Source organism: Theobroma cacao, chromosome 9 (genome assembly GCF_053813885.1).
Source record: "Theobroma cacao isolate CCN51 chromosome 9, ASM5381388v1, whole genome shotgun sequence".
Classification (NCBI taxonomy): Eukaryota; Viridiplantae; Streptophyta; class Magnoliopsida; order Malvales; family Malvaceae; genus Theobroma; species Theobroma cacao.
In genome coordinates this window covers 1313997-1332140 of record NC_142647.1, presented here as the reverse complement: position 1 = coordinate 1332140, position 18144 = coordinate 1313997, and the positions used below count along the sequence as shown (strand labels likewise).

Below are 18144 nucleotides of genomic sequence, written 5' to 3'. Positions count from 1 at the left end.
ATGATAAAAACTTACCCTGGAGACACTCTTCTTCTTACAAATTACCTTAAATTCTTGGTAGAGGTAAGGGAAGAAGTGAGAAACCTCAAAGTCTTTTTCTGTTGATTTGATTGTCTTCTTTCCTTTTTGATGTAATGTTGCAACCTCATGTCGTTTGATATTTCATTAGGTACGGGGTGATCTTCTGAAAGCTGAGGAGTATTGCGAGAGAGCCATTTTGGTGAAACCAGATGATGGGGAAGTTTTATCAATGTATGGAGATTTGATATGGATTAACCATGGAGATGGAGCTCGTGCTCTATATTATTCTCATCGAGCTGCTCAGGCTTCCCCTGATGATTAGTATAACTTTCTCATCCCTCTTAATTTGCCCACTACCAGATGACATCTAGCCAGTTCTGCTTTCATTATGGAAAATGTTGAACTTTGGGTATCCTTGATGCAGCCATGTCCTTGCATCTTATGCTCGACTTGAGTGGGCTGCTGGAAAAGAAGAAGAAGAAGAAGAAGACAAGGCAACAGAAAGATGAGCAGAAATTAGAACATCAAACATTGTACCAAAACTTCGACATACACACCCCAGCTGTCACGGTCTCAAAGGAAAACCATAAATCTTACGTCGACTTAAAAATGTTTTTTTTTTTAAATAAAACCGTAAAATTCAATAAAATAAAATAGATAATACTTTAAAAATTGACATAAATTCTGACCAGGATCGTCCTCTTATGACCAGCTGCTTCTTATTAACCTTGCTTAATTCTGCTGCTTTTTTCTTTTTTTGTCATGTCCGTTTGTGTATTTATGCTTTCTCCTCGTGGGAATCAATTTTCTCCAAATTTTTTTTTCTTGACAACCATGCCGAAACCTTTATTAAAGAAAGCGTCTCTCCGCCCTGATTTCCACGCTTGATGCCCACTTTTCCCCACGTGGCCCACAGTTGCATTTCCTCGTACATGCCTTTCTCTTTCTCAGATACGGATGCTTATGTTCCTATTCCTTTCTTCCATGCCCCTATCAGCATTCCACATATTCTGAGCTCTGCTGCTAATAATTTCCAACTCCTTACAAGATTGTTTTATAGAGTATGAAACCCCTCATGATTTTATCAGCATTCGTTTAGAGATATCAACAGATACAAAATCCAAACCCCGAATTTTACTTGAACTCGATTATAAGATACTCCAATCATGCTTAAATCAGATCTAGTAATACAAAATATCTGATTACAAAACACCCATTGACATCCACATTATGGCAACGAAAATAAAAAAATAAGGCTATGACCAATTCAAATCTTCAATCATGCTACATATATGTTGTTGCTCATGGTATTACCTGAATGACTGGCGGCTGAGGATCTAATACTTGCAAAATAACCTAGGCACTATAGAATAAAACAGAAAACATTTATACACAATGTAGCAGACTCGGAACTTCAAAATGGACTTAATTCACAATACCAAGTTGTTCAGCAGGTTCAGACAAACCCTAATCGATCATGGATTATCTAACAGCAGACAACTCCAAAATTTCCCAAAATATATTCAATAAGCCATCCTTAAACAACATAAATTAGGACAACTTGGTAAATGATTTCACATACAGTGCTGCAAACAGGAATGCAGAATCCTAACAACAAGCCCAGCAACCTTTGCACGCAACACACGAAACAACCAAAGCTGCTGAATATTGGAGGAAGACAACATCATAACCCGTAATGTAGAATTTTTTTTTTCATGCCTTGATCATCAAATAATTCAGTCTTAGACGTCCTTATTAGGCCAAATGAGGTCAAGAGCTTTTCTATATGAACATCCACTTGAAACCATTGCCATGCTTAGTGCTGCAGTGCAATAGGCTCTTGCACCAAGTCCAACTGTCCTTCCTCTCCAATCACTGGCGCTTGATCCATGTAGAGCTGACTTTCACCTGAATCAGCTGTAGAAACTGCCTCCTGCTGCTGGACTGGAGATAATTCTTCATTGGTCACATCAGATAAGGTGGTATTCTCCTCATTTGTTGCTTTAGATGAGGCTATCTTACCCTCAGTAGTTGCTTTAGATGCAGTTACCTTTTCCTGATTGGATCCCTTGGATGTCTTTTCTTCATTTGCTGCACTGGACAAACTAGTCTTCTGAGAAGGCAGTTTGGGAAGTGATTTCCGCTGTGGCTTCCTTGCATGGACAGGAGAAATAACTTTGCCGGAGATGCTCTGAGATGCCTTCTCATCCAGACTTAGCCGGCCTGATTGGTGGCCACTATTGCTGTTACCATCAGACTCTGAAGGAGTTGAGCCTTTTTTTCGACCAAGCTTCGGAGATTTAGCTCTTGTTGGTGGTATCTGCATCCAGGCAATAGAAAAAGATCAATGCTGCAAACAGAGAGAAATTCAAAGCTGCCACATAGCAGACTGAGATATAGAAATGGACCAATAAACTTTGATTATGGTTAACAGCTTGCGTATTGTCATTAGAATTGTATATGCAAGAATTATACTATAACATGATGCATCTGTCCACATGCTGAACAAAGCAAAAATCAAATTGGCTGTGAGGTCAGGAATGAGCCAAGGCAACTTAAAGCAGTTCAATTCAATGTTATCCATTCAAGAGGTTGAACCAAAGTGGATAAACCTTGGCCCAAAAAAACAAATAAGAAACTCTCCTGATGAAGTTGGACTTCCCACCAATGTAAATGTGTCAACAACTGAAAACATCACGCCTAAACAGGGATATTTTAATATAAAACACATTTGACTACAATATTTTGCATAAAGTAGCTTTTGACATCACTTGGTACTGTTTAAGAGGCATCCACAGAATGACTAGTACAAGGCAGCCCCAAGAGCAGATGAGGCAGCTGACATGACTTAGTCTAACAGGGACCAACCAAGTTCAGCACAGAATCAAACACCCACAGAAAATATAGGGAAAAGCATCTAAATTTGCATCTGATGGCATAATACAAAGGGTCTGAAAGACTACAGAAAATTTATCCCTTGAACCTCATGTCAGCAATAAATCAGTTTTACAGTCTCAGGTTCATTCAGAAAGGCTTTCGTTAATAATTGCAACACAGATTTAATTGTTAACCAGTTGTATGTAAGTTAATTTTATCAGCTTTTTGCAGAAAAGAAAATGGCTCTGGTAGAATGATGAGCAGAGAGATGTGCAAATGCCTGATTAAAAAATGCGTACAACTGGAAAAGGTAGCAAACTGTAAAACATAACCTTGGCACCTACATGTTTGGCATTTCACTCCTCCCCTCCCCCACCCCAAAGGAAAAAAAAAGAGAGAGAGAACATGAATAAGGATGTCATTGTAGTTAATATTGAATTACAGCGATGAATTTGCCTATGCAAGTTTCTACATCCAAAAGAAGGCTCACCTAGCTTTCTACACATCAGCACATTCAAACAATTCTTAAAATTTCTCACCTCTCAAACCAAATAGCCACTGGGTTATAGAGTTACAGTATAATCATTCTTCATATGTCTGACATGTTTCACATTATTCATAGAAGCTTGATGATATCCATGACCAAAAATTACAAACAAACCTTCTTTAACTCCACCTTAGGAGGTGGAGGTTCCTGATAGAAGCTTGGCATTGGAGTTGCTTTAAAGTTCAAACTCTTCCTCAACATCTTAATCTCAGCTTCTTGAGTTTCCTGGCATAAAATTGAAATATTGTTATGATAAGAAACAAACAATTCTGGGACCATAGGCCACTACATTCACAAAAAAACACCTTGGACTTTGCTTGCAAATTGCTCTTTTCTACTTCCCTTGCATGAATCTTTTCCCCAAGTTTTGTGTAGAACTGCAAAACACAATGGTGAGAACTTATAAGGGAAATATAAATGCTGCAAGAATAGACAACATTAAATCTTGAGAATATGATATAAAGCACTAACCTCTCTCCTTTTCTCAGCGCGTTCATCACACTTAAAACTGAAACCATAATTTGGAAGAGTACCAACCCTACGAGGTTTGGCATCAGCTGCTGTGGGGCTTCCATGAAGCAATTAAGGACAAACATATAAATGTCATTTATAAATCTATAGACAAGAGTGCCAAAGAGACTCCCAGAAGAAAGTGATAACAAAAAGTTCAAACTAAAAAGGATACAAGGACTCTGTGTCTCCCTCAGCTTTATTAACAGGTCCTTTCTTCAGAGGCTTCAGCTTTGGTTTTTCCCTGAAACACACAATAGAACAGTTCAGATATCGCTGGAGAAAAAAATCTGTCATCACCAGGCACAGATATCCTAATTTCAGGGGAAAATAAATAGATGATAGGTGGCCACTAAGAGCTTCCTCTCTCAGTTTGTAAACAAAAAACAATAACAAGGGCAGAGGGCTCCATGAGAAAAAGTAGAGAACAGAAATTCAAACATAAGCACAAGCAGTACGTACATAGTGCCTTCAGAGAAGGCCGCATCAGGCTTTTCAGATTGCTGCCAGAAACAGAGAGAAGAAAAGAAATGATCAGAAAGGCAGAAAACAGTAATCGAAACCCAGACAAAATTAACAACAGAATAATGCACATAACAAAGAAATCAGTAGTAACATCAACTCTAACCTTCGATGCATTGGCTTGTCTTTCATTAAATGACATACTTTTAAGAGGCTGTTTTAGACGTGAATTTGTAGCAACAGAACCACCATTTGAAGTTGTCAACATCACGTCTGCACTTTTTCCATCTTTACTTTTCTTCACTAAAGTTGAAGAAACATTTTTGGGACCAGAGGGCTTCTCATTCTTGGTCTTGCCTTGAACCTTCTGAGGTTTGGATTGCTTCGCATTATCTTTCAATTCCCCTTCCTATAAAAAACAGACACAATGGTAAGTATGAAATCAGACTAATATTAATTAATAAAAGCGCTCAAACAGAATGTAAGACCTACTACCTTAGAATCAATCAAGCCATTGATTTCCACAAAGTCATTCGATCCTTCTCTAGCTTCCCCAGTTGTTCCATTATCATCCATTCCATTCTGCACATAACTCTTGGCGGCTTTCTCAACATTCCCATTCACATTATCTGAAATTTCACTATCGTCCCCAGACACTCGAAGTTGTGGATAAACACCATTTCGATGGGCAATCTCAAGCCCACCAGCAGACAAGAGATTATCGGAATCCATCGCACACTGTAACAGACATAAAAACAAACACTTTCACTAATTAAATATTCCTCAAACCCTCACAGCGATAACTAATTATACTACTATTTTACAGATTTTCATTGTTCTATTTCTATCCACGTTGATCAATTTCAAGTTCAAAACGACAAACAAGAGATCAAATTTGGATTTTAAAAACATTTAATGCACTTATAATATTGTTTGTTGCTATAAAATTTGAGAAACAATGAGTGGAAAAAAAAACTAAATTAGATCTTATATTTGCAGATAAACAGTAAACGAAAATCCAATTCAAAAACATCAGCCGTTGCTTTTACAATTTAAAAAAAAAAAAAAAAGCGGAATCCAATCAGTGAAAATCCGAGTAAAAAAGACGCTTTCAGTAGAGTAAACCTCCAATGAGTACAGAGATCTTCAACAGAACGTCACTTAAACAGCCAAACAACTAACACATTTCACTTCACATTGATCTACTCTTACCCAAAAAAAACATGAAAAATTTTCCCTCAGTCTTTCTCAGGAACCAAACAATCGAGAACTAGAAAAAAGACTAAAAATAAAAGAAGAAAAGGAAAAGAAAAAAGAAAAGTTCTACTTATTTTTCCTTCTTACCTCGTGAAGCGTGCGACAAATCAAAACTCCATGAAGCCGAGAAGATTAATGAGAGAAATTAGCGAAGAAAATGGGAAAAGATCTGAGAAGAAAGAGAGTAAGATAAACAGTGAAGATTAGAGGATCTAGGGCCCTAAACAGGAAGACCTTCGGAAAAAAAAAATTAAAATAAAATAATTGAAATTTGAAATTTCGTTTTTTTTTTTTTGGATTTTTGTTTGTTTCTTTGAAAGTTGTATCGGTTCTATTTTTGTAGGTTGAAAGGTCTTTTATACGAGCGGCTTTCAAATCCATTTCCAGGTCACTCTCTTTCACAGAAAATGACGGATTCCCCAAATACGGTTACCAAATACGGATTTATTTTATTTTTTTATTTTTCGGACTAATTTTTATACCGTTAAGTAACTGCTATCCCCATTGCCACTCTCCCACTATTTTACTTACACTTAATCGTAATTTTAATTTTTTTTCTTACCATATCTTATGATTACTTTCTTCCCTAATTAGCATTTTGTAAATATTTTTTTAATTAGCATGGATATGGATAATTTTTTGTACAAAAAATATTAAATGAAGTAAAATTATAGAAATATCTGAGCAAATAAATTAACTTTGAATCAAGACATTTTGTAAATATTTTTTTTCTTAATTAGTGTTGCATTAATAATTTCTATTTTTATAATAAAATTATATATTTTGTAATTTTATTAAATACAATTAACTTTAATTTCTTGTGAAAATAAAAGATATGGCATGATATTAATTGAAAATATATATATATATCTAAAACATGTTGATTATAAGAAAAATTATAGAATAATATGTAAAAAAGTTAAAATTACGAAAAGTGTTAGGTGAAATTTATACAAAAGAGAAAAGAGTTTTTTGTCTTATTGTTTTGTCAATGAGTACTTGGATTTTGGAAAAATTAAAATTAGGTCAACGGATTTTTGTAAAATTCAGGATGATGCTTTAATTTAAGGGTCAATTTTGCAATTGTGTCCGAAATAAAATTTTACAATTTCACACGATGTTTTTTGTAATTTTCTATTCTCTGAACAAATAAAAATACTATAAAAGGAAAGAAAATCCAGCAATAATGTAATTGATTTCGAAGTGGATATCTTCATTTTGAATCATTCTTTTAATTTTTTCTTTCAGTATTAAATTCAACTGTTTAGGGCGACAATAAAAGCAGCATGTGCAATTAGTTTACTGATTTAAATTTGGTTTTAGTTTTGAATTAAATCAAAGGTTGAATTAATCGAAGCTTGGATTAGATCTAAAGAGAATTAATTAATAATTAATCAGGTTTAATTATTTTAATCTATTTCTTGTCTTATTAACTAACTGACACCATGTTTTTATCGGACATCCAAATCAAGTCTAATCCTTGCATGTTAATTATCTTTGCAAAAATTAAGACATTAAATTAATTAAATTTCTTTAAAATTAATGAAATTAAGATCATAATTATCTTTTTTTACAAGGTAGACGTTTAACAATTTCACATTGAGAAGAGAAAATACAATAAAAATAGAACGGAAGGAAGAAAGGAGTCATATAATAAATTAAAAAAATGAAAATATCTTTAATTTAATATTTAATGTTATGATTATTTTTATTTTTAAATAATTATGTCACACGATCAATTCGTGTCACTCAACTCATGATACCAAATTTAAAAATTAACTGTATATAAGTAGTATAGTTATAAATGTCATCCAACTAAACTTCTAGAGACGTAAAAGATGAATTTCAAGTTAATCACATCTTGTACCGATTTGAACGTAATCGAATAATTTTCCGAATAATTTTCCTTTTATAAAAAGTTTTCAACATGAGATAATGGAATTTTAGTAGAAAATGAAATATGGCAAGCTAGACTCTTTTTTCATTGTCATTATCTTAGGTAAGGGTCATTTCTTGTGGAAAACTTTACCTGCTAATTACTAAATTTAATCAGGAAATTAGCTGCCTAGACATTTGAATGTGACAAATTAATTGGTCTTGATTATTTTATTTGAAAGCAAGAAATTAAAATTTCTTAGCTTTAAGTGTACTTTAGTAATCATAGTAGAATGGATTATTATAAGCGTAAACCAATTATAGTCAAAGCAGAGGAATTGCTTTGCTTAAGAAACTGCAATCACCAAATTGATAAGTCAGAAATGCTTTCAAGCCAAGTTGGGCAGCAGCCACAAAGATAAGGTTTAAGCTTAGGTTGGGTTTTTGTCAACCTTGTAAATAATTATTTTTATCAATTTAGTCTTATTTGAAAATGATGTCATCATGGCCCTTCTCTCTCTCTTTCTCTCTCTCTTTTCTTTTCTAAATCTTAGTTTATAGCTAAATAGGTAGAACAATTTAATCGGAGTATTAAGATTTCGTTTGATTGATATTGTTATAATTCAACATAGTATCCAATTAAATGTTATTTTCATTTTGATATCACTAGCATCAGAACAGACATTGCTTCCATTTACGGATCTTTCTATCGGTTTTGTTTATGATTCATTTTATATTATATATTTATTTTCTTTATACGTAAAAGAAAATATCGAAATGATGATAAAAAGATTTTTTATATCAATTAAATGAGAGATATATTGAGCACTTAAATATAACAAAACCTTCTATACATATTGTCAATTGATTTAAGTGAAGTATTCATTCTAAAAATTTAACTAATAAAATCATCGGTCAAAACATTTTCTTTTCGTGATAAATAAAAAGTTCCAAAATCCAAAGGTGTGGATATGTACATGGCACGTGCAAGAGGGGAGAAGCACGTGAGTGAGGCAGAAGGTGGAATGAGCGTTGAGGTGATAAATGCATGTTCCCGTGCCCTTCCTTATTGGGTACATTCCTTAGCATTTGCACGTGTGAAGTGGGTCCCTTTTCCAAAACCCCAGTACCAGTTGCTACCTTCATGTTAGGTCTTGGCCTCCATGCTTGCTCTCATCCTGTTGTTTGGCTAACGTAACCACTGGTGCTTGCAAAACCTTTCTGCTTTCTCCATAGAAATCAAGGACAACAAAGAATTATCATGAAATTATTTACCATTCAGACGAGCAAACTTATCAATTGAGTCGATAATCGTAATTGGTTCGATCAACACTATTAAATTAAATCGAGAAAAGAAAATTTTTCTCATTTCAAAAGTCATTGTGATTATCATAAAGAAAAAACTTGTGCCGGCTAACAGAATTTGTTAATGTATTGAAATGATTATAATGTAATGTAATTACCTTAAGCAAGTAGGAAAATGATTGAAGGAGACAGAAGAGTGGAAAAGAGTTTCCTTGAGAATTGTCTTTCTCTCTCTCTCTCAAGGAGGGGATTAGAAGGCAATCTTTTGCGGACTGTAGAAGCAATGGACCCCTGGCCACCCTCTGCTGCGTAATGCTTGGCCTAATATATATATTTTAATTATTTTTAATTTTTAAATACAAAAATAACATTAAAAGAATGAAAGAGAGTGATGGATAATGGGATATCGAAATTATATACATAAAACATATTGATGTGGATATACACAATATATGGTTTAAAATTTTTAAGAAAGAAATTTGTGATTCATAATTGTGGAATAACAAGTAGGCCCCCCTATCCCAAGAAAACAAATAGCAAGATAAAAAGAGAGAAATCATATGTTATTTAGTGCTGAATTATGTCTATTCAAACTATCAAATCCAGTTATAACATCAGCCCAATCAAAGCCCTTAGAATGGAAGTATCTACCCAATTAATCAAACAGATAAAACTGTACATATTTATTTGTATTTTTGGTGGTGGAGATATAATATCCTAGAAAAGAGCTTGGAGAAGTCACTGTCATGGAGGGGCATCAAACATGGGCACTCTGGTCCCTCTAGTAACCTGTCCTATGTGAAAACTGGGAAGGGGGAGGGACCATGGCAGATAATGCAGGGAGAATGATAATGCTTCTCTCATTTGATTTTTAATGGAAATTATCTCCCATAAAACTAGAAGGGAGAAGGGAATTCTGGTTTGTTATAGGCAATGATTCCCACGTGCAGGGGCAGAACCCCCCCTAACCCTTGACTGCCTATCCTTGAGACAAGAACCGGTAGGTGTAAAACGTAAATATAAAAATACTACCCTGTTACTTTGGAAGATTAAGACATAGGAGCTGAGTTGTTACATATTTCAAGCTTGACCCACACCTGCAGGCTACCAAAAAAATAATGTACAGGTTTTGGATGTATTTCCTTGTTCAGTAGCATAATTTTCAGATCTGGTTCAACGGTCTAGCACATGCTTTTGTACAGTTTCATCAATGTCTATATTCTTTCACACACTCTCTCTCTCTCTCTCTCTCTCTCTCTCTGTATCTCTAACATTCTTCTCATTCTGTGGGAATTAAGCTTGGTTCATCACTGATCACGTAAACTTGACCTCCTGGGTAATAAGTGCTAACCCTGACATAGTTTTTGTGCATTTGGTGATCCAGGAGAAACTGATCCTGCGAATATTGCATTAGTTGATCATGAGATTCACTGCTTCTAAATTTCAACAGTGATTTTGTAAGAGATTTTAGAGTTTCTTGAACCAATTCAGGATGAGAACCTTTTCAGGAAAGAGCAAAGCAAGCTTGAGATTAAGTCCATGGAGGGTTAAATTAGAACTTAAATATTGCTTGCTTCGCAGCAGTAATGCAGGCTTCATACCAACCAGCCAAGTTGAGTCCACCAACCTGATAGATATGAATACACAGCGCCGGAAGAAACAAAGAAACAGAAAGAAAGTGCTACGAATGAAATGTTAAGCTTTATTTCCTGAATTGAAACATTCCGTGGCTCCACTTTCAGGCCTCTCTAACTGCTCTCAAAACCTGAAAGAATGACAATCCTTCTGATATTTATCTACCAACATAAAGGCATGTCTTTTCGTATAATTATATTCTGTGAACACCACTGTATCCTAAATCATCAAGAAGACAAGAAATGAACACAATCTCACTCTTTCAAAGTCATCACATGCTTTTCCACCTTGCACCAGAATTCACTAGTTTGATATAAGCATTCTTAAAATCTTCGAAGAATATATTCTGATTGTCTGCGTATTTTGTGATCCACCTGTGAATCATATATAAGCTTTCCATTAGTTAAGTATACTAACGAAAATTTTATATGCATGCAAGTGATCTTCCCAAACAACCATCTTCCTCAGTCCCCCTTATGGGCTTGCCAGCAAGAATTGCATTTAAATGTTCTTAATGGAGAACCCCTTATACCAACTTAGGCTTAATGATAATAACTATATTGGTAAGAATTCAAGATGAGACAGGATAACAACTAAATGGAAATTTAAGAGGATTTCCAAAGACGAACCTTAAGCATTCATCATCCTCTACAATGGCATGATCTGAAGGAAGCCCGATCATGCTTGACATACCAGCTACACAAAAAAAAAAAAAAAAATCAGAAATAACAGAAACAGTTCGGAGTACAGAACATAAATGTATCAGCAATTGACTAGCTGAAAATAAAACATAAATGAGAGAGAGTCCCTTGACGCTATAAGCAAATGAAGACCTGGCTCAAATCCCTATTAAGGGCTACTCTGATTCTATACATTTTAGGTATCGTTTGACATATTAGTTTTGAGAATAAGGGAAGTATAGAATGTCTAAAGTGTCTTCATAATCAGCATTTACAGAAAATACTTGTATTAATTAGAAACTCTCATTTGGAATATCTCTAACATCAAGCTTCAACCATTTCTTCGAAGGCAGTATCTTAACTCTGTTGAATGGGAAACAAGCAAAAGGATTAAGAGAAATAAAAGAGTATAAATATTATTCCATGTTGAGTTATGCACCTGAAGACTTCCATGGTTTCTCCATAAGAATTTTGAAGTATGAGTTATCAAAAGCAACTGGACTTCCAAAACCTTTACTCCCGAGAGTGTGAGCCCCAGATAGAGCAACTAGTTCTTGTGTTCTGCAAAAAGAGAACAACATGCCATGTATTTCTTCAAACTGAATGTTTACAATTAAGTCATGAATTCATTAATTTCAAATGGATAATAGCTATCAAAACTTCTTATCTATGTCATGAAAATTATTTTATATTTAACCAAACTTTTAAGTTCTTATGGGAAAAAAAATTATTTTTCACACGGGGAAGAGCCATCCACATGTATCATGGAAAAAAAAAAATCTAGATATCATGGCAAAAGTAAGCTATGTTGCCAATGATTTAACATCCAGCTCAAATCATTGAAGATTGATTTATGGATATCAAACAGATGTAAACATGAAACACGAAAATGTAAAAGGATGTTTGCTCGCAAAAACTCACGAGAAGCCCTTCCGTTGAAATGACTGCTTTAAGCCAGAAGCATCCAGAGATTCTTGGGGAAGCTTCCCTTCAGGATCTGGCTCCCTACATTGAATATTTGCCTTTCAGTAATGGGGTAAAATCTCAAGTAGTTGCCACATAATGTACTAAGAAATGAGTCAGTGCTCCAAGTTAACACGGCAGAGAACTAAAAAGTTCAAGATTATCAGGTAATAGTAAAGAGTTAGGAAGTAACTTTATACTCATTTAGTCAGTTTGAATGGCAGTTTCTAGCTTTTATCTTGGGAAAACATCCTTACATACCTAGTTAATCAGAAACTAAGTTCTGTATTACTTAAGCCATGTCATTTTATAAGGTCAAAGCTATGTGCTTACGCAGAATCTAGTCTGCCTAATGCAACAGGGATTTTCGGACCTCCACAAACAGAAACTGCTTCAGCTCCACCCACAGCAATCATGTCTGCCCATGATACTAACAAAGGAAAAAAAATACACAACATATTAGCACGGTGACGTACCATCCATTTCTGTCAAAATCTTTTCATCTGATTTTTCAGAAAGTAAAACCTGGTTGTATTGCATCCACTTCTTTCTTTGCTTTCTCCAGAACCTAAACAACAATGCATTAGAATCACGAGGAAAGCAAAAGCCAAAAGTACATATAAAGACATAACTTTTGTCTGAATTAAAAAAGAGAAAAACTGAGAGAATGCCTTCAGAGACTTTTTGAGGCCAGCGTTTTCAGGTCTTTCAAGTTCATAAACTATAGAACCATTCATACCACCTGCATGAACAATGAAAAATAACAGTAAATTCATTGGTTCAAGAGCTTTTACTAAACGAACATTAGCATGCTACAAAACAGAATTCAAATTGATTCAATCAAAATAAACCCAAACTCAGATCCTTCTGAATTCCAATTACTAAATAATTTGGCAAGTTTTGGTACCTGAATTTTCAGCCATTTCAAAGGTTCCAGCGTCATGAAATACTAAGCGAAGAACACCGGCAGCCTTCCCCTTGGTTACAACTTTGCTTATCTCTTCCTTTATACGCAGATACTCTCTCTGACCTGACCTTCAAAATCAATAATGATCATCGTCCACAATTGATAATTTAAAGGTAAATTCAAAAACCCAACAAAAAAAAGAGTTTTTTTTTTCTTTTTTTGCATAACTTAGAACTTACTCAATTGCCTTAGCGCCACCATTACCCACAAATTCATGCAGAGGGAAAAGAAACGGCAGCGTTGCGGTAAACGCCAGCCCTCTCCTCCGACTCAAGCTGCAATGGCGAATTTGTCCTGCAATTCAAGACCTTTTTCTTTTAAATGAGTACAAAAGATTAAAACTCTAATACCACCACTTGCTTTCCTTTTATCACCTGAGGCGTCGCGGATGGTGGAAGAACAAGCCGTGGATGGCTTGCCGCGAGATTCGACCGTTAGGAGAGAGGACCGTTGGGAAAGGGAGGGAAATTTGAATTTGAATTTAGATGAAGAGAAAGTAGAGGTGGAAGAGAAGGGAGAGGAACTCGAGGTTGCTGATGAACTCATCATCCTCTACGGACGGCTGCAAATGAGCGGTTCAGACAGTCCTCACTGCGGAAAAGGTTTCATCTTTTTGGAGGGTAAAGGGTGGTGATCGGCTGCAGTTGAGTTCACCAGGAGCAAGGAAAGTCAAGAGACTGGATTGGTTTATGGCCTGCAGAAGTCAGATGTCAACCTGTCAAAGGTTAGAGAAGTTATTCAAATTCGATTATAAATAATAATTTTTAACATTAAATTTTAATTATATATGTTATTTATAAATTATTTTAATTAACGTAATACTTATTAAAATTTATTAATTGTTTTACATATTATTTTTAAATTGTAATTTATTTTTTATAAACTAATTTTAATTTATTAATTTAATTTTCATTAATAATATATATATAATTATTTTAATTAGATAATTAATAGATATATACATTTAACAAATTGTGTCTAAACTATTCAAATTTAGGTTCGAGTAGTAATTTAAAAATTAATAAAATATTTATAAAATTCGAGTTAACGTATTGTAAAGAAATAACGAGTATCTTACCCATTGACATTCCTACTACTGTCAAAATTTCTCCACATTGCAATTTCTTACATTTTTGTTTAAGTTTCTTTTTGCTTGATGTTTTCAGCTGTTAACAGTACATGTTGGAGTTACTTTGTCTTGCAAGTTTGGTCAAAATCAATACTAATTATACAGAAAAAAGGGATGATCCTGAGGCTTGATTTGTATCAGCTAAAAGCTAGTATTACAAAAATTTTTGAAAACTAAATCTAACAAATATACAGGGCAGATGAGATGTTAAAACATGATACAATCTATGAAACAATTGCACCAAACTCCCCCATCTTCAGCAATTGTTATCTTGGACCAGAAAGCCTCACAGCTGAAAGATAAGCATCACTGTTGCAGTCTGATGGTCCTGAGGCTGAGGATGTGCCCTCTCCGCTCATGGTCATCGATTTTGAGAAATTTGAATAAAGGCGAGAACCCAATGGGGAAGACATTGGCGGCTTTGGAACAGGGGAGAGACCTTCTAGCATTTGAACAACTTTGGTCATTGATGGCCTTAAATGCATATCTTCCTGTACGCACCATAATGCAACTTTGCCAGCAGTAAAAACTCTCTCATCTTCTCCTTGGATACTCAGCCGCGAATCCAGGATGTCTCTCAGCTTCCCTTCGTCTAACATCTTAAAAGCATAGGACGGCAAGTAAGATTTCTCCGAAGATTCTTCAGGGTCAAAGTTTTTCCTTCCGCCAATGATTTCTAGCAGCAGCATGCCGTAGCTGTAAACATCACTCTTCTCTGATATTGCGTAGTTTGTGATCCACTCAGGTGCAAGGTAACCCCTGGTGCCCCTTAGAGTGGTGAAAACATGGCTTTGCTCTCGAGTCATTAGCTTTGCCAAGCCAAAATCTGAGACTTTGGCTAGGAAATTGTCATCAAGCAATACATTTTCTGGCTTTATGTCACAATGCACAATCTTTGCATCACAATCTTCATGGAGATAAGCTAGCCCTTTTGCTGTTCCCACTGCAATATTGAATCTTGTTTCCCAATCCAGCAGGGGTTCTTCTCTATTTCTCCTGAAGATCCATTTATCTAAGGAACCATTTGCCATGAATTCATACGCAAGAAGTCGGTGGCTCCCTTCAGCACAGAAGCCTTTCAGCCTGACCAGGTGCAGATGATGGATACTGCCAATGATACCAACTTCAGCCCGAAACTCTTTCTTTCCCTGACCAATGTGTTCCAATTTCTTCACAGCAATTTGAGTTCCATCTGGAAGAGTTCCTCGGTATACTGAGCCAAATCCTCCATGCCCAAGCTTAACAGAGAAGTTATTTGTAGCAGTCTGAAGATCATTGTAAGTGAAACGAGCAGGCATCCCAGTTAAACTTCCCAAGAAATTATCCTCTTCTGAAGTCTCTTCAGGAGATTGTGGCATTTTCTTCTTTTTCTTGTAGTATCGGTATGACACAAAAAATAGGCCAAAAATAACCAGCACTGTAGAAACAACTATAATCACAACATATGGGAAGCCTTTTTTGCCACCTCCATCCCCTGCACCATTTGCATTGCTCGACATCTTGACAAAAGCAACTAAATCAGACTGCTGTTGAGAGTTTTGGAAGCTACCAATCTGGTCAAACAGGAAACAATTCCTCGAGCTATTGTCATAGAAAACAGCCATACAGGAGCAGTTGCCAAGGCAAGATGCTTTGCAACCACTCAGATCAGTTTTTGAAGATGGAGAAACATAGGTAAGTGCAAAATAATTGAGCCCCGTTCCAGCATCAACAAGATCTACAGCATCCTTTCCCTGACTGCAGGGAGAGGCAATACCTGTTTTGCAATTGCCAAGCCCTGATGGACACTGGCACCTGGTGTTGTCTGAAGTTCCTGAACAAACAAAATATGGCTGACAAGCTTCTGGCGTGCCACACAGATCTGCTGGAATTTTTGTTGTTGAAGAGGACCCTTTATCATGGAGATTGAAGAAAGATATACGGCCATCACTTCCTAACACTGCAATCCAAGTGGCATTTGCATCAATAGGATCTGAGATTGTAAATTGCCATAGCAAGACTTTGCTTTCATCAAATAAACTCCATGAATTCGCATCAAGAGATGCTACGGCGACCTCCCCACCATTTTTGTTAATGGTTCTTCGCGTGTCCTTCCCCATGGACCAATAGGGCTGCAGAGTTGAGTAACCTGCTGAAAGAATCATGTCGCCTGATTTGATTTCAAGAATATAGCTCAAGTTACTGGCGCTAGGATTGCTAACAAGTCTCATTCCTTCTCTAAACTCTTGGTTTGAAATAAGGGTATCAGATGGATGCTCAAAACTCTGCCACACTACTTTGCCACCATCCCCTTGCAAAACCAAATTCCCCGAATCCTGCAATACCATAGCAGAAACTCCTTTGTCACCAGTATTTGTTGTCCAAACCACACTTACTCCTTTCCGTAATAACACGTTACCATTTTTGTCAAACACAAAGTCATCAGAATTCGAAACAGGGGAGTCTCTGTTAGCGGCCCAGATTACTTTTGTAGTCTCCATGTGGACGATAACTAGTAGAAACAACGTGACATCTGAAGTAGTGGTAAAGCCGAAACCAAATTCTGAGTTGTTAGATACGAGAAACACCCCATTATTGTCGATCCAATTCATTTGAGAACCTTGAAATCCTGGTTTAATCATCCCAACAGTTTGAATGCTAGCCATACAGGTTTCAGACAAAAGGAGGGTAGATAGTGCAAAAAAGCACAGAAAACGAATAAAAGCTCGACTTTCCATTAGAAAACTCCGAATTGAGCCAAAATAAGGTCTTAGAAGAGAACAACAAAATACTCCGGATAGACAAAAAAGAAGGAAATTTTCTTGACCCTAAACTAAGGAGGATATACAGAAAGAAAAATGGGTTCTCTACCGTCTATACAAGAAGCAGCAAAGCATAATTTCTCCCGAAACCTTATTTGGCAGCTCTTTTGCACCAAACTGACATCAAGTTGCCGGGAACACAAAATTGTAGCTCTGAAGGAAGCAGATTTGAAGGCATAGTAAGCTATCTAGTCCTAAATTCAACAAAGTTCAGATTTTGGAGTACAAAGAGACCATAACAAAACATTAAAGATATAAGATAACAAGTTACTGGATAAAAAAGGAAGGAAATTTGACATTTACAAGTTGAGATGAAGGCAAAACAAAGCATGTAATTGCAAGAAACTGCAATTCAGGGTGAGAAACCAGATGACTGATAAGTTTTAAGAACTTAAAGTTTAGCCTCTTCTCAAAACTCAAAAATTCAAGAAAGAACTGCCCAGAATAGGAACAAAAGAAAAAAAAGGGGAACAGAATCAGAAACGGAAAGGACAAGTTGACAATTGATGAGCACTGTTCATTTGACCATGAGAACCGACCTACTAGAATTGATGGGTACTATTCATTTTGCCATGATATGGAAAGCCTTTTGAAGAAACACGGAATAGAATGTGAAAGAAAAGAAGCAAATTCAGAAGTGTTCTCCTATTGGCATCAGCAATAAATACAAAAGAAGATAGAGAGTATGAAGGAGACACTGAGAACATAGCAAAGGAATAAAAAAAAAAACGGGTAGCTCTCACCTCATTTTGTTGGGTGAGTTGCAGAAACAAGCGGATTTGCAGGCACGGGTCTCTGGCTTTTTCCTCAATCTGTTTCCTGCTTTTGTCATAGAGTTGAAGAGAGATCTAAGCTGCCTTTTTCCCTTTCCCAAGCTGATTATTTATTTCTTTTATTTTGTGTTTCCTAGACTTCCAAAGATGATATAGAAACTGTCAAAAAAAAAAAAGAAACAAAGTTTGGATTGTACGTGGGTTTGATAGATCCAATATATAATTTCTAACGCATCTGTTTAACTTGTGGAAAATTGAGAACCCAAATTCCCCCACCCATTGTAGTACTTGAAAAGGTTAAAAACTTGACACCCATTCACCATTCCCATCATTATGTGAATA

The 18144-nt window shown here is 35.8% G+C and overlaps 4 protein-coding genes across 7 annotated transcripts; 1 reads left to right on the top strand and 3 right to left on the bottom strand.

Annotated features, from left to right (window-relative positions):
• Positions 1–687, top strand: LOC18587792 (Tetratricopeptide repeat (TPR)-like superfamily protein). Its single transcript, XM_088809962.1, has 3 exons — positions 1–63; positions 170–342; positions 446–687. The coding sequence occupies exons 1-3, from the start codon at positions 1–3 to the stop codon at positions 528–530; spliced, it is 321 nt and encodes a 106-aa protein (XP_088666088.1). The 3' UTR covers positions 531–687.
• Positions 688–1424: 737 nt separating this feature from the next.
• On the bottom strand, positions 1425–5993 carry LOC18587791 (protein WVD2-like 6). Of its 2 annotated transcripts, none has more exons than XM_007011799.3 (9): positions 5762–5993; positions 4913–5155; positions 4584–4826; positions 4418–4458; positions 4131–4199; positions 3917–4013; positions 3751–3822; positions 3560–3670; positions 1425–2341 (listed from the first exon to the last, which is right to left on the bottom strand). In XM_007011799.3, the coding sequence occupies exons 2-9, from the start codon at positions 5147–5149 to the stop codon at positions 1838–1840; spliced, it is 1374 nt and encodes a 457-aa protein (XP_007011861.3). In that variant the 5' UTR covers positions 5150–5155; positions 5762–5993; the 3' UTR covers positions 1425–1837. The 2 variants fall into 2 exon arrangements, with proteins under 2 accessions (XP_007011861.3, XP_017982724.2); XM_018127235.2 differs by having other exon boundaries at positions 3917–4016; positions 5762–5992.
• A 4540-nt stretch (positions 5994–10533) lies between these two features.
• APX6 (ascorbate peroxidase 6) lies at positions 10534–13690 on the bottom strand. Of its 2 annotated transcripts, XM_088809432.1 has the most exons (11): positions 13474–13690; positions 13279–13393; positions 13040–13167; positions 12804–12874; positions 12658–12700; positions 12466–12562; positions 12091–12174; positions 11609–11730; positions 11119–11185; positions 10748–10863; positions 10534–10619 (listed from the first exon to the last, which is right to left on the bottom strand). In XM_088809432.1, the coding sequence occupies exons 1-10, from the start codon at positions 13646–13648 to the stop codon at positions 10761–10763; spliced, it is 1005 nt and encodes a 334-aa protein (XP_088665558.1). In that variant the 5' UTR covers positions 13649–13690; the 3' UTR covers positions 10534–10619; positions 10748–10760. The 2 variants fall into 2 exon arrangements, with proteins under 2 accessions (XP_088665558.1, XP_017982018.2); XM_018126529.2 differs by having other exon boundaries at positions 10534–10863.
• Positions 13691–14151: 461 nt separating this feature from the next.
• On the bottom strand, positions 14152–18144 carry SD2-5 (S-domain-2 5). Of its 2 annotated transcripts, XM_007011797.3 has the most exons (2): positions 17773–18143; positions 14152–16836 (listed from the first exon to the last, which is right to left on the bottom strand). In XM_007011797.3, exon 2 carries the CDS (start codon positions 16817–16819, stop codon positions 14495–14497), a length of 2325 nt encoding a protein of 774 aa, XP_007011859.3. In that variant the 5' UTR covers positions 16820–16836; positions 17773–18143; the 3' UTR covers positions 14152–14494. The 2 variants fall into 2 exon arrangements, with proteins under 2 accessions (XP_007011859.3, XP_017983804.2); XM_018128315.2 differs by having other exon boundaries at positions 14152–18144.

Excerpts from the sequence above, each read along its gene's own strand:
- LOC18587792 (XM_088809962.1), top strand. The coding sequence starts at position 1 with ATGATAAAAACTTACCCTGGAGACACTCTTCTTCTTACAAATTACCTT. Across the intron at positions 64-169 it reads ACCTTAAATTCTTGGTAGAG|GTACGGGGTGATCTTCTGAA; the intron begins GTAAGGGAAGAA and ends ATATTTCATTAG. Across the intron at positions 343-445 it reads CAGGCTTCCCCTGATGATTA|CCATGTCCTTGCATCTTATG; the intron begins GTATAACTTTCT and ends TCCTTGATGCAG.
- SD2-5 (XM_018128315.2), bottom strand. The coding sequence starts at position 16,945 with ATGGAAAGTCGAGCTTTTATTCGTTTTCTGTGCTTTTTTGCACTATCT.
- APX6 (XM_018126529.2), bottom strand. The coding sequence starts at position 13,648 with ATGATGAGTTCATCAGCAACCTCGAGTTCCTCTCCCTTCTCTTCCACC. Across the intron at positions 12,563-12,657 it reads AGTGGATGCAATACAACCAG|TATCATGGGCAGACATGATT; the intron begins GTTTTACTTTCT and ends TTCCTTTGTTAG. Across the intron at positions 11,731-12,090 it reads TTTCAACGGAAGGGCTTCTC|AACACAAGAACTAGTTGCTC; the intron begins GTGAGTTTTTGC and ends CTCTTTTTGCAG.
- LOC18587791 (XM_018127235.2), bottom strand. The coding sequence starts at position 5,149 with ATGGATTCCGATAATCTCTTGTCTGCTGGTGGGCTTGAGATTGCCCAT. Across the intron at positions 4,200-4,417 it reads GCCTTCTCTGAAGGCACTAT|GGAAAAACCAAAGCTGAAGC; the intron begins GTACGTACTGCT and ends TGTGTGTTTCAG. Across the intron at positions 3,671-3,750 it reads ATTTGCAAGCAAAGTCCAAG|GAAACTCAAGAAGCTGAGAT; the intron begins GTGTTTTTTTGT and ends ATTTTATGCCAG.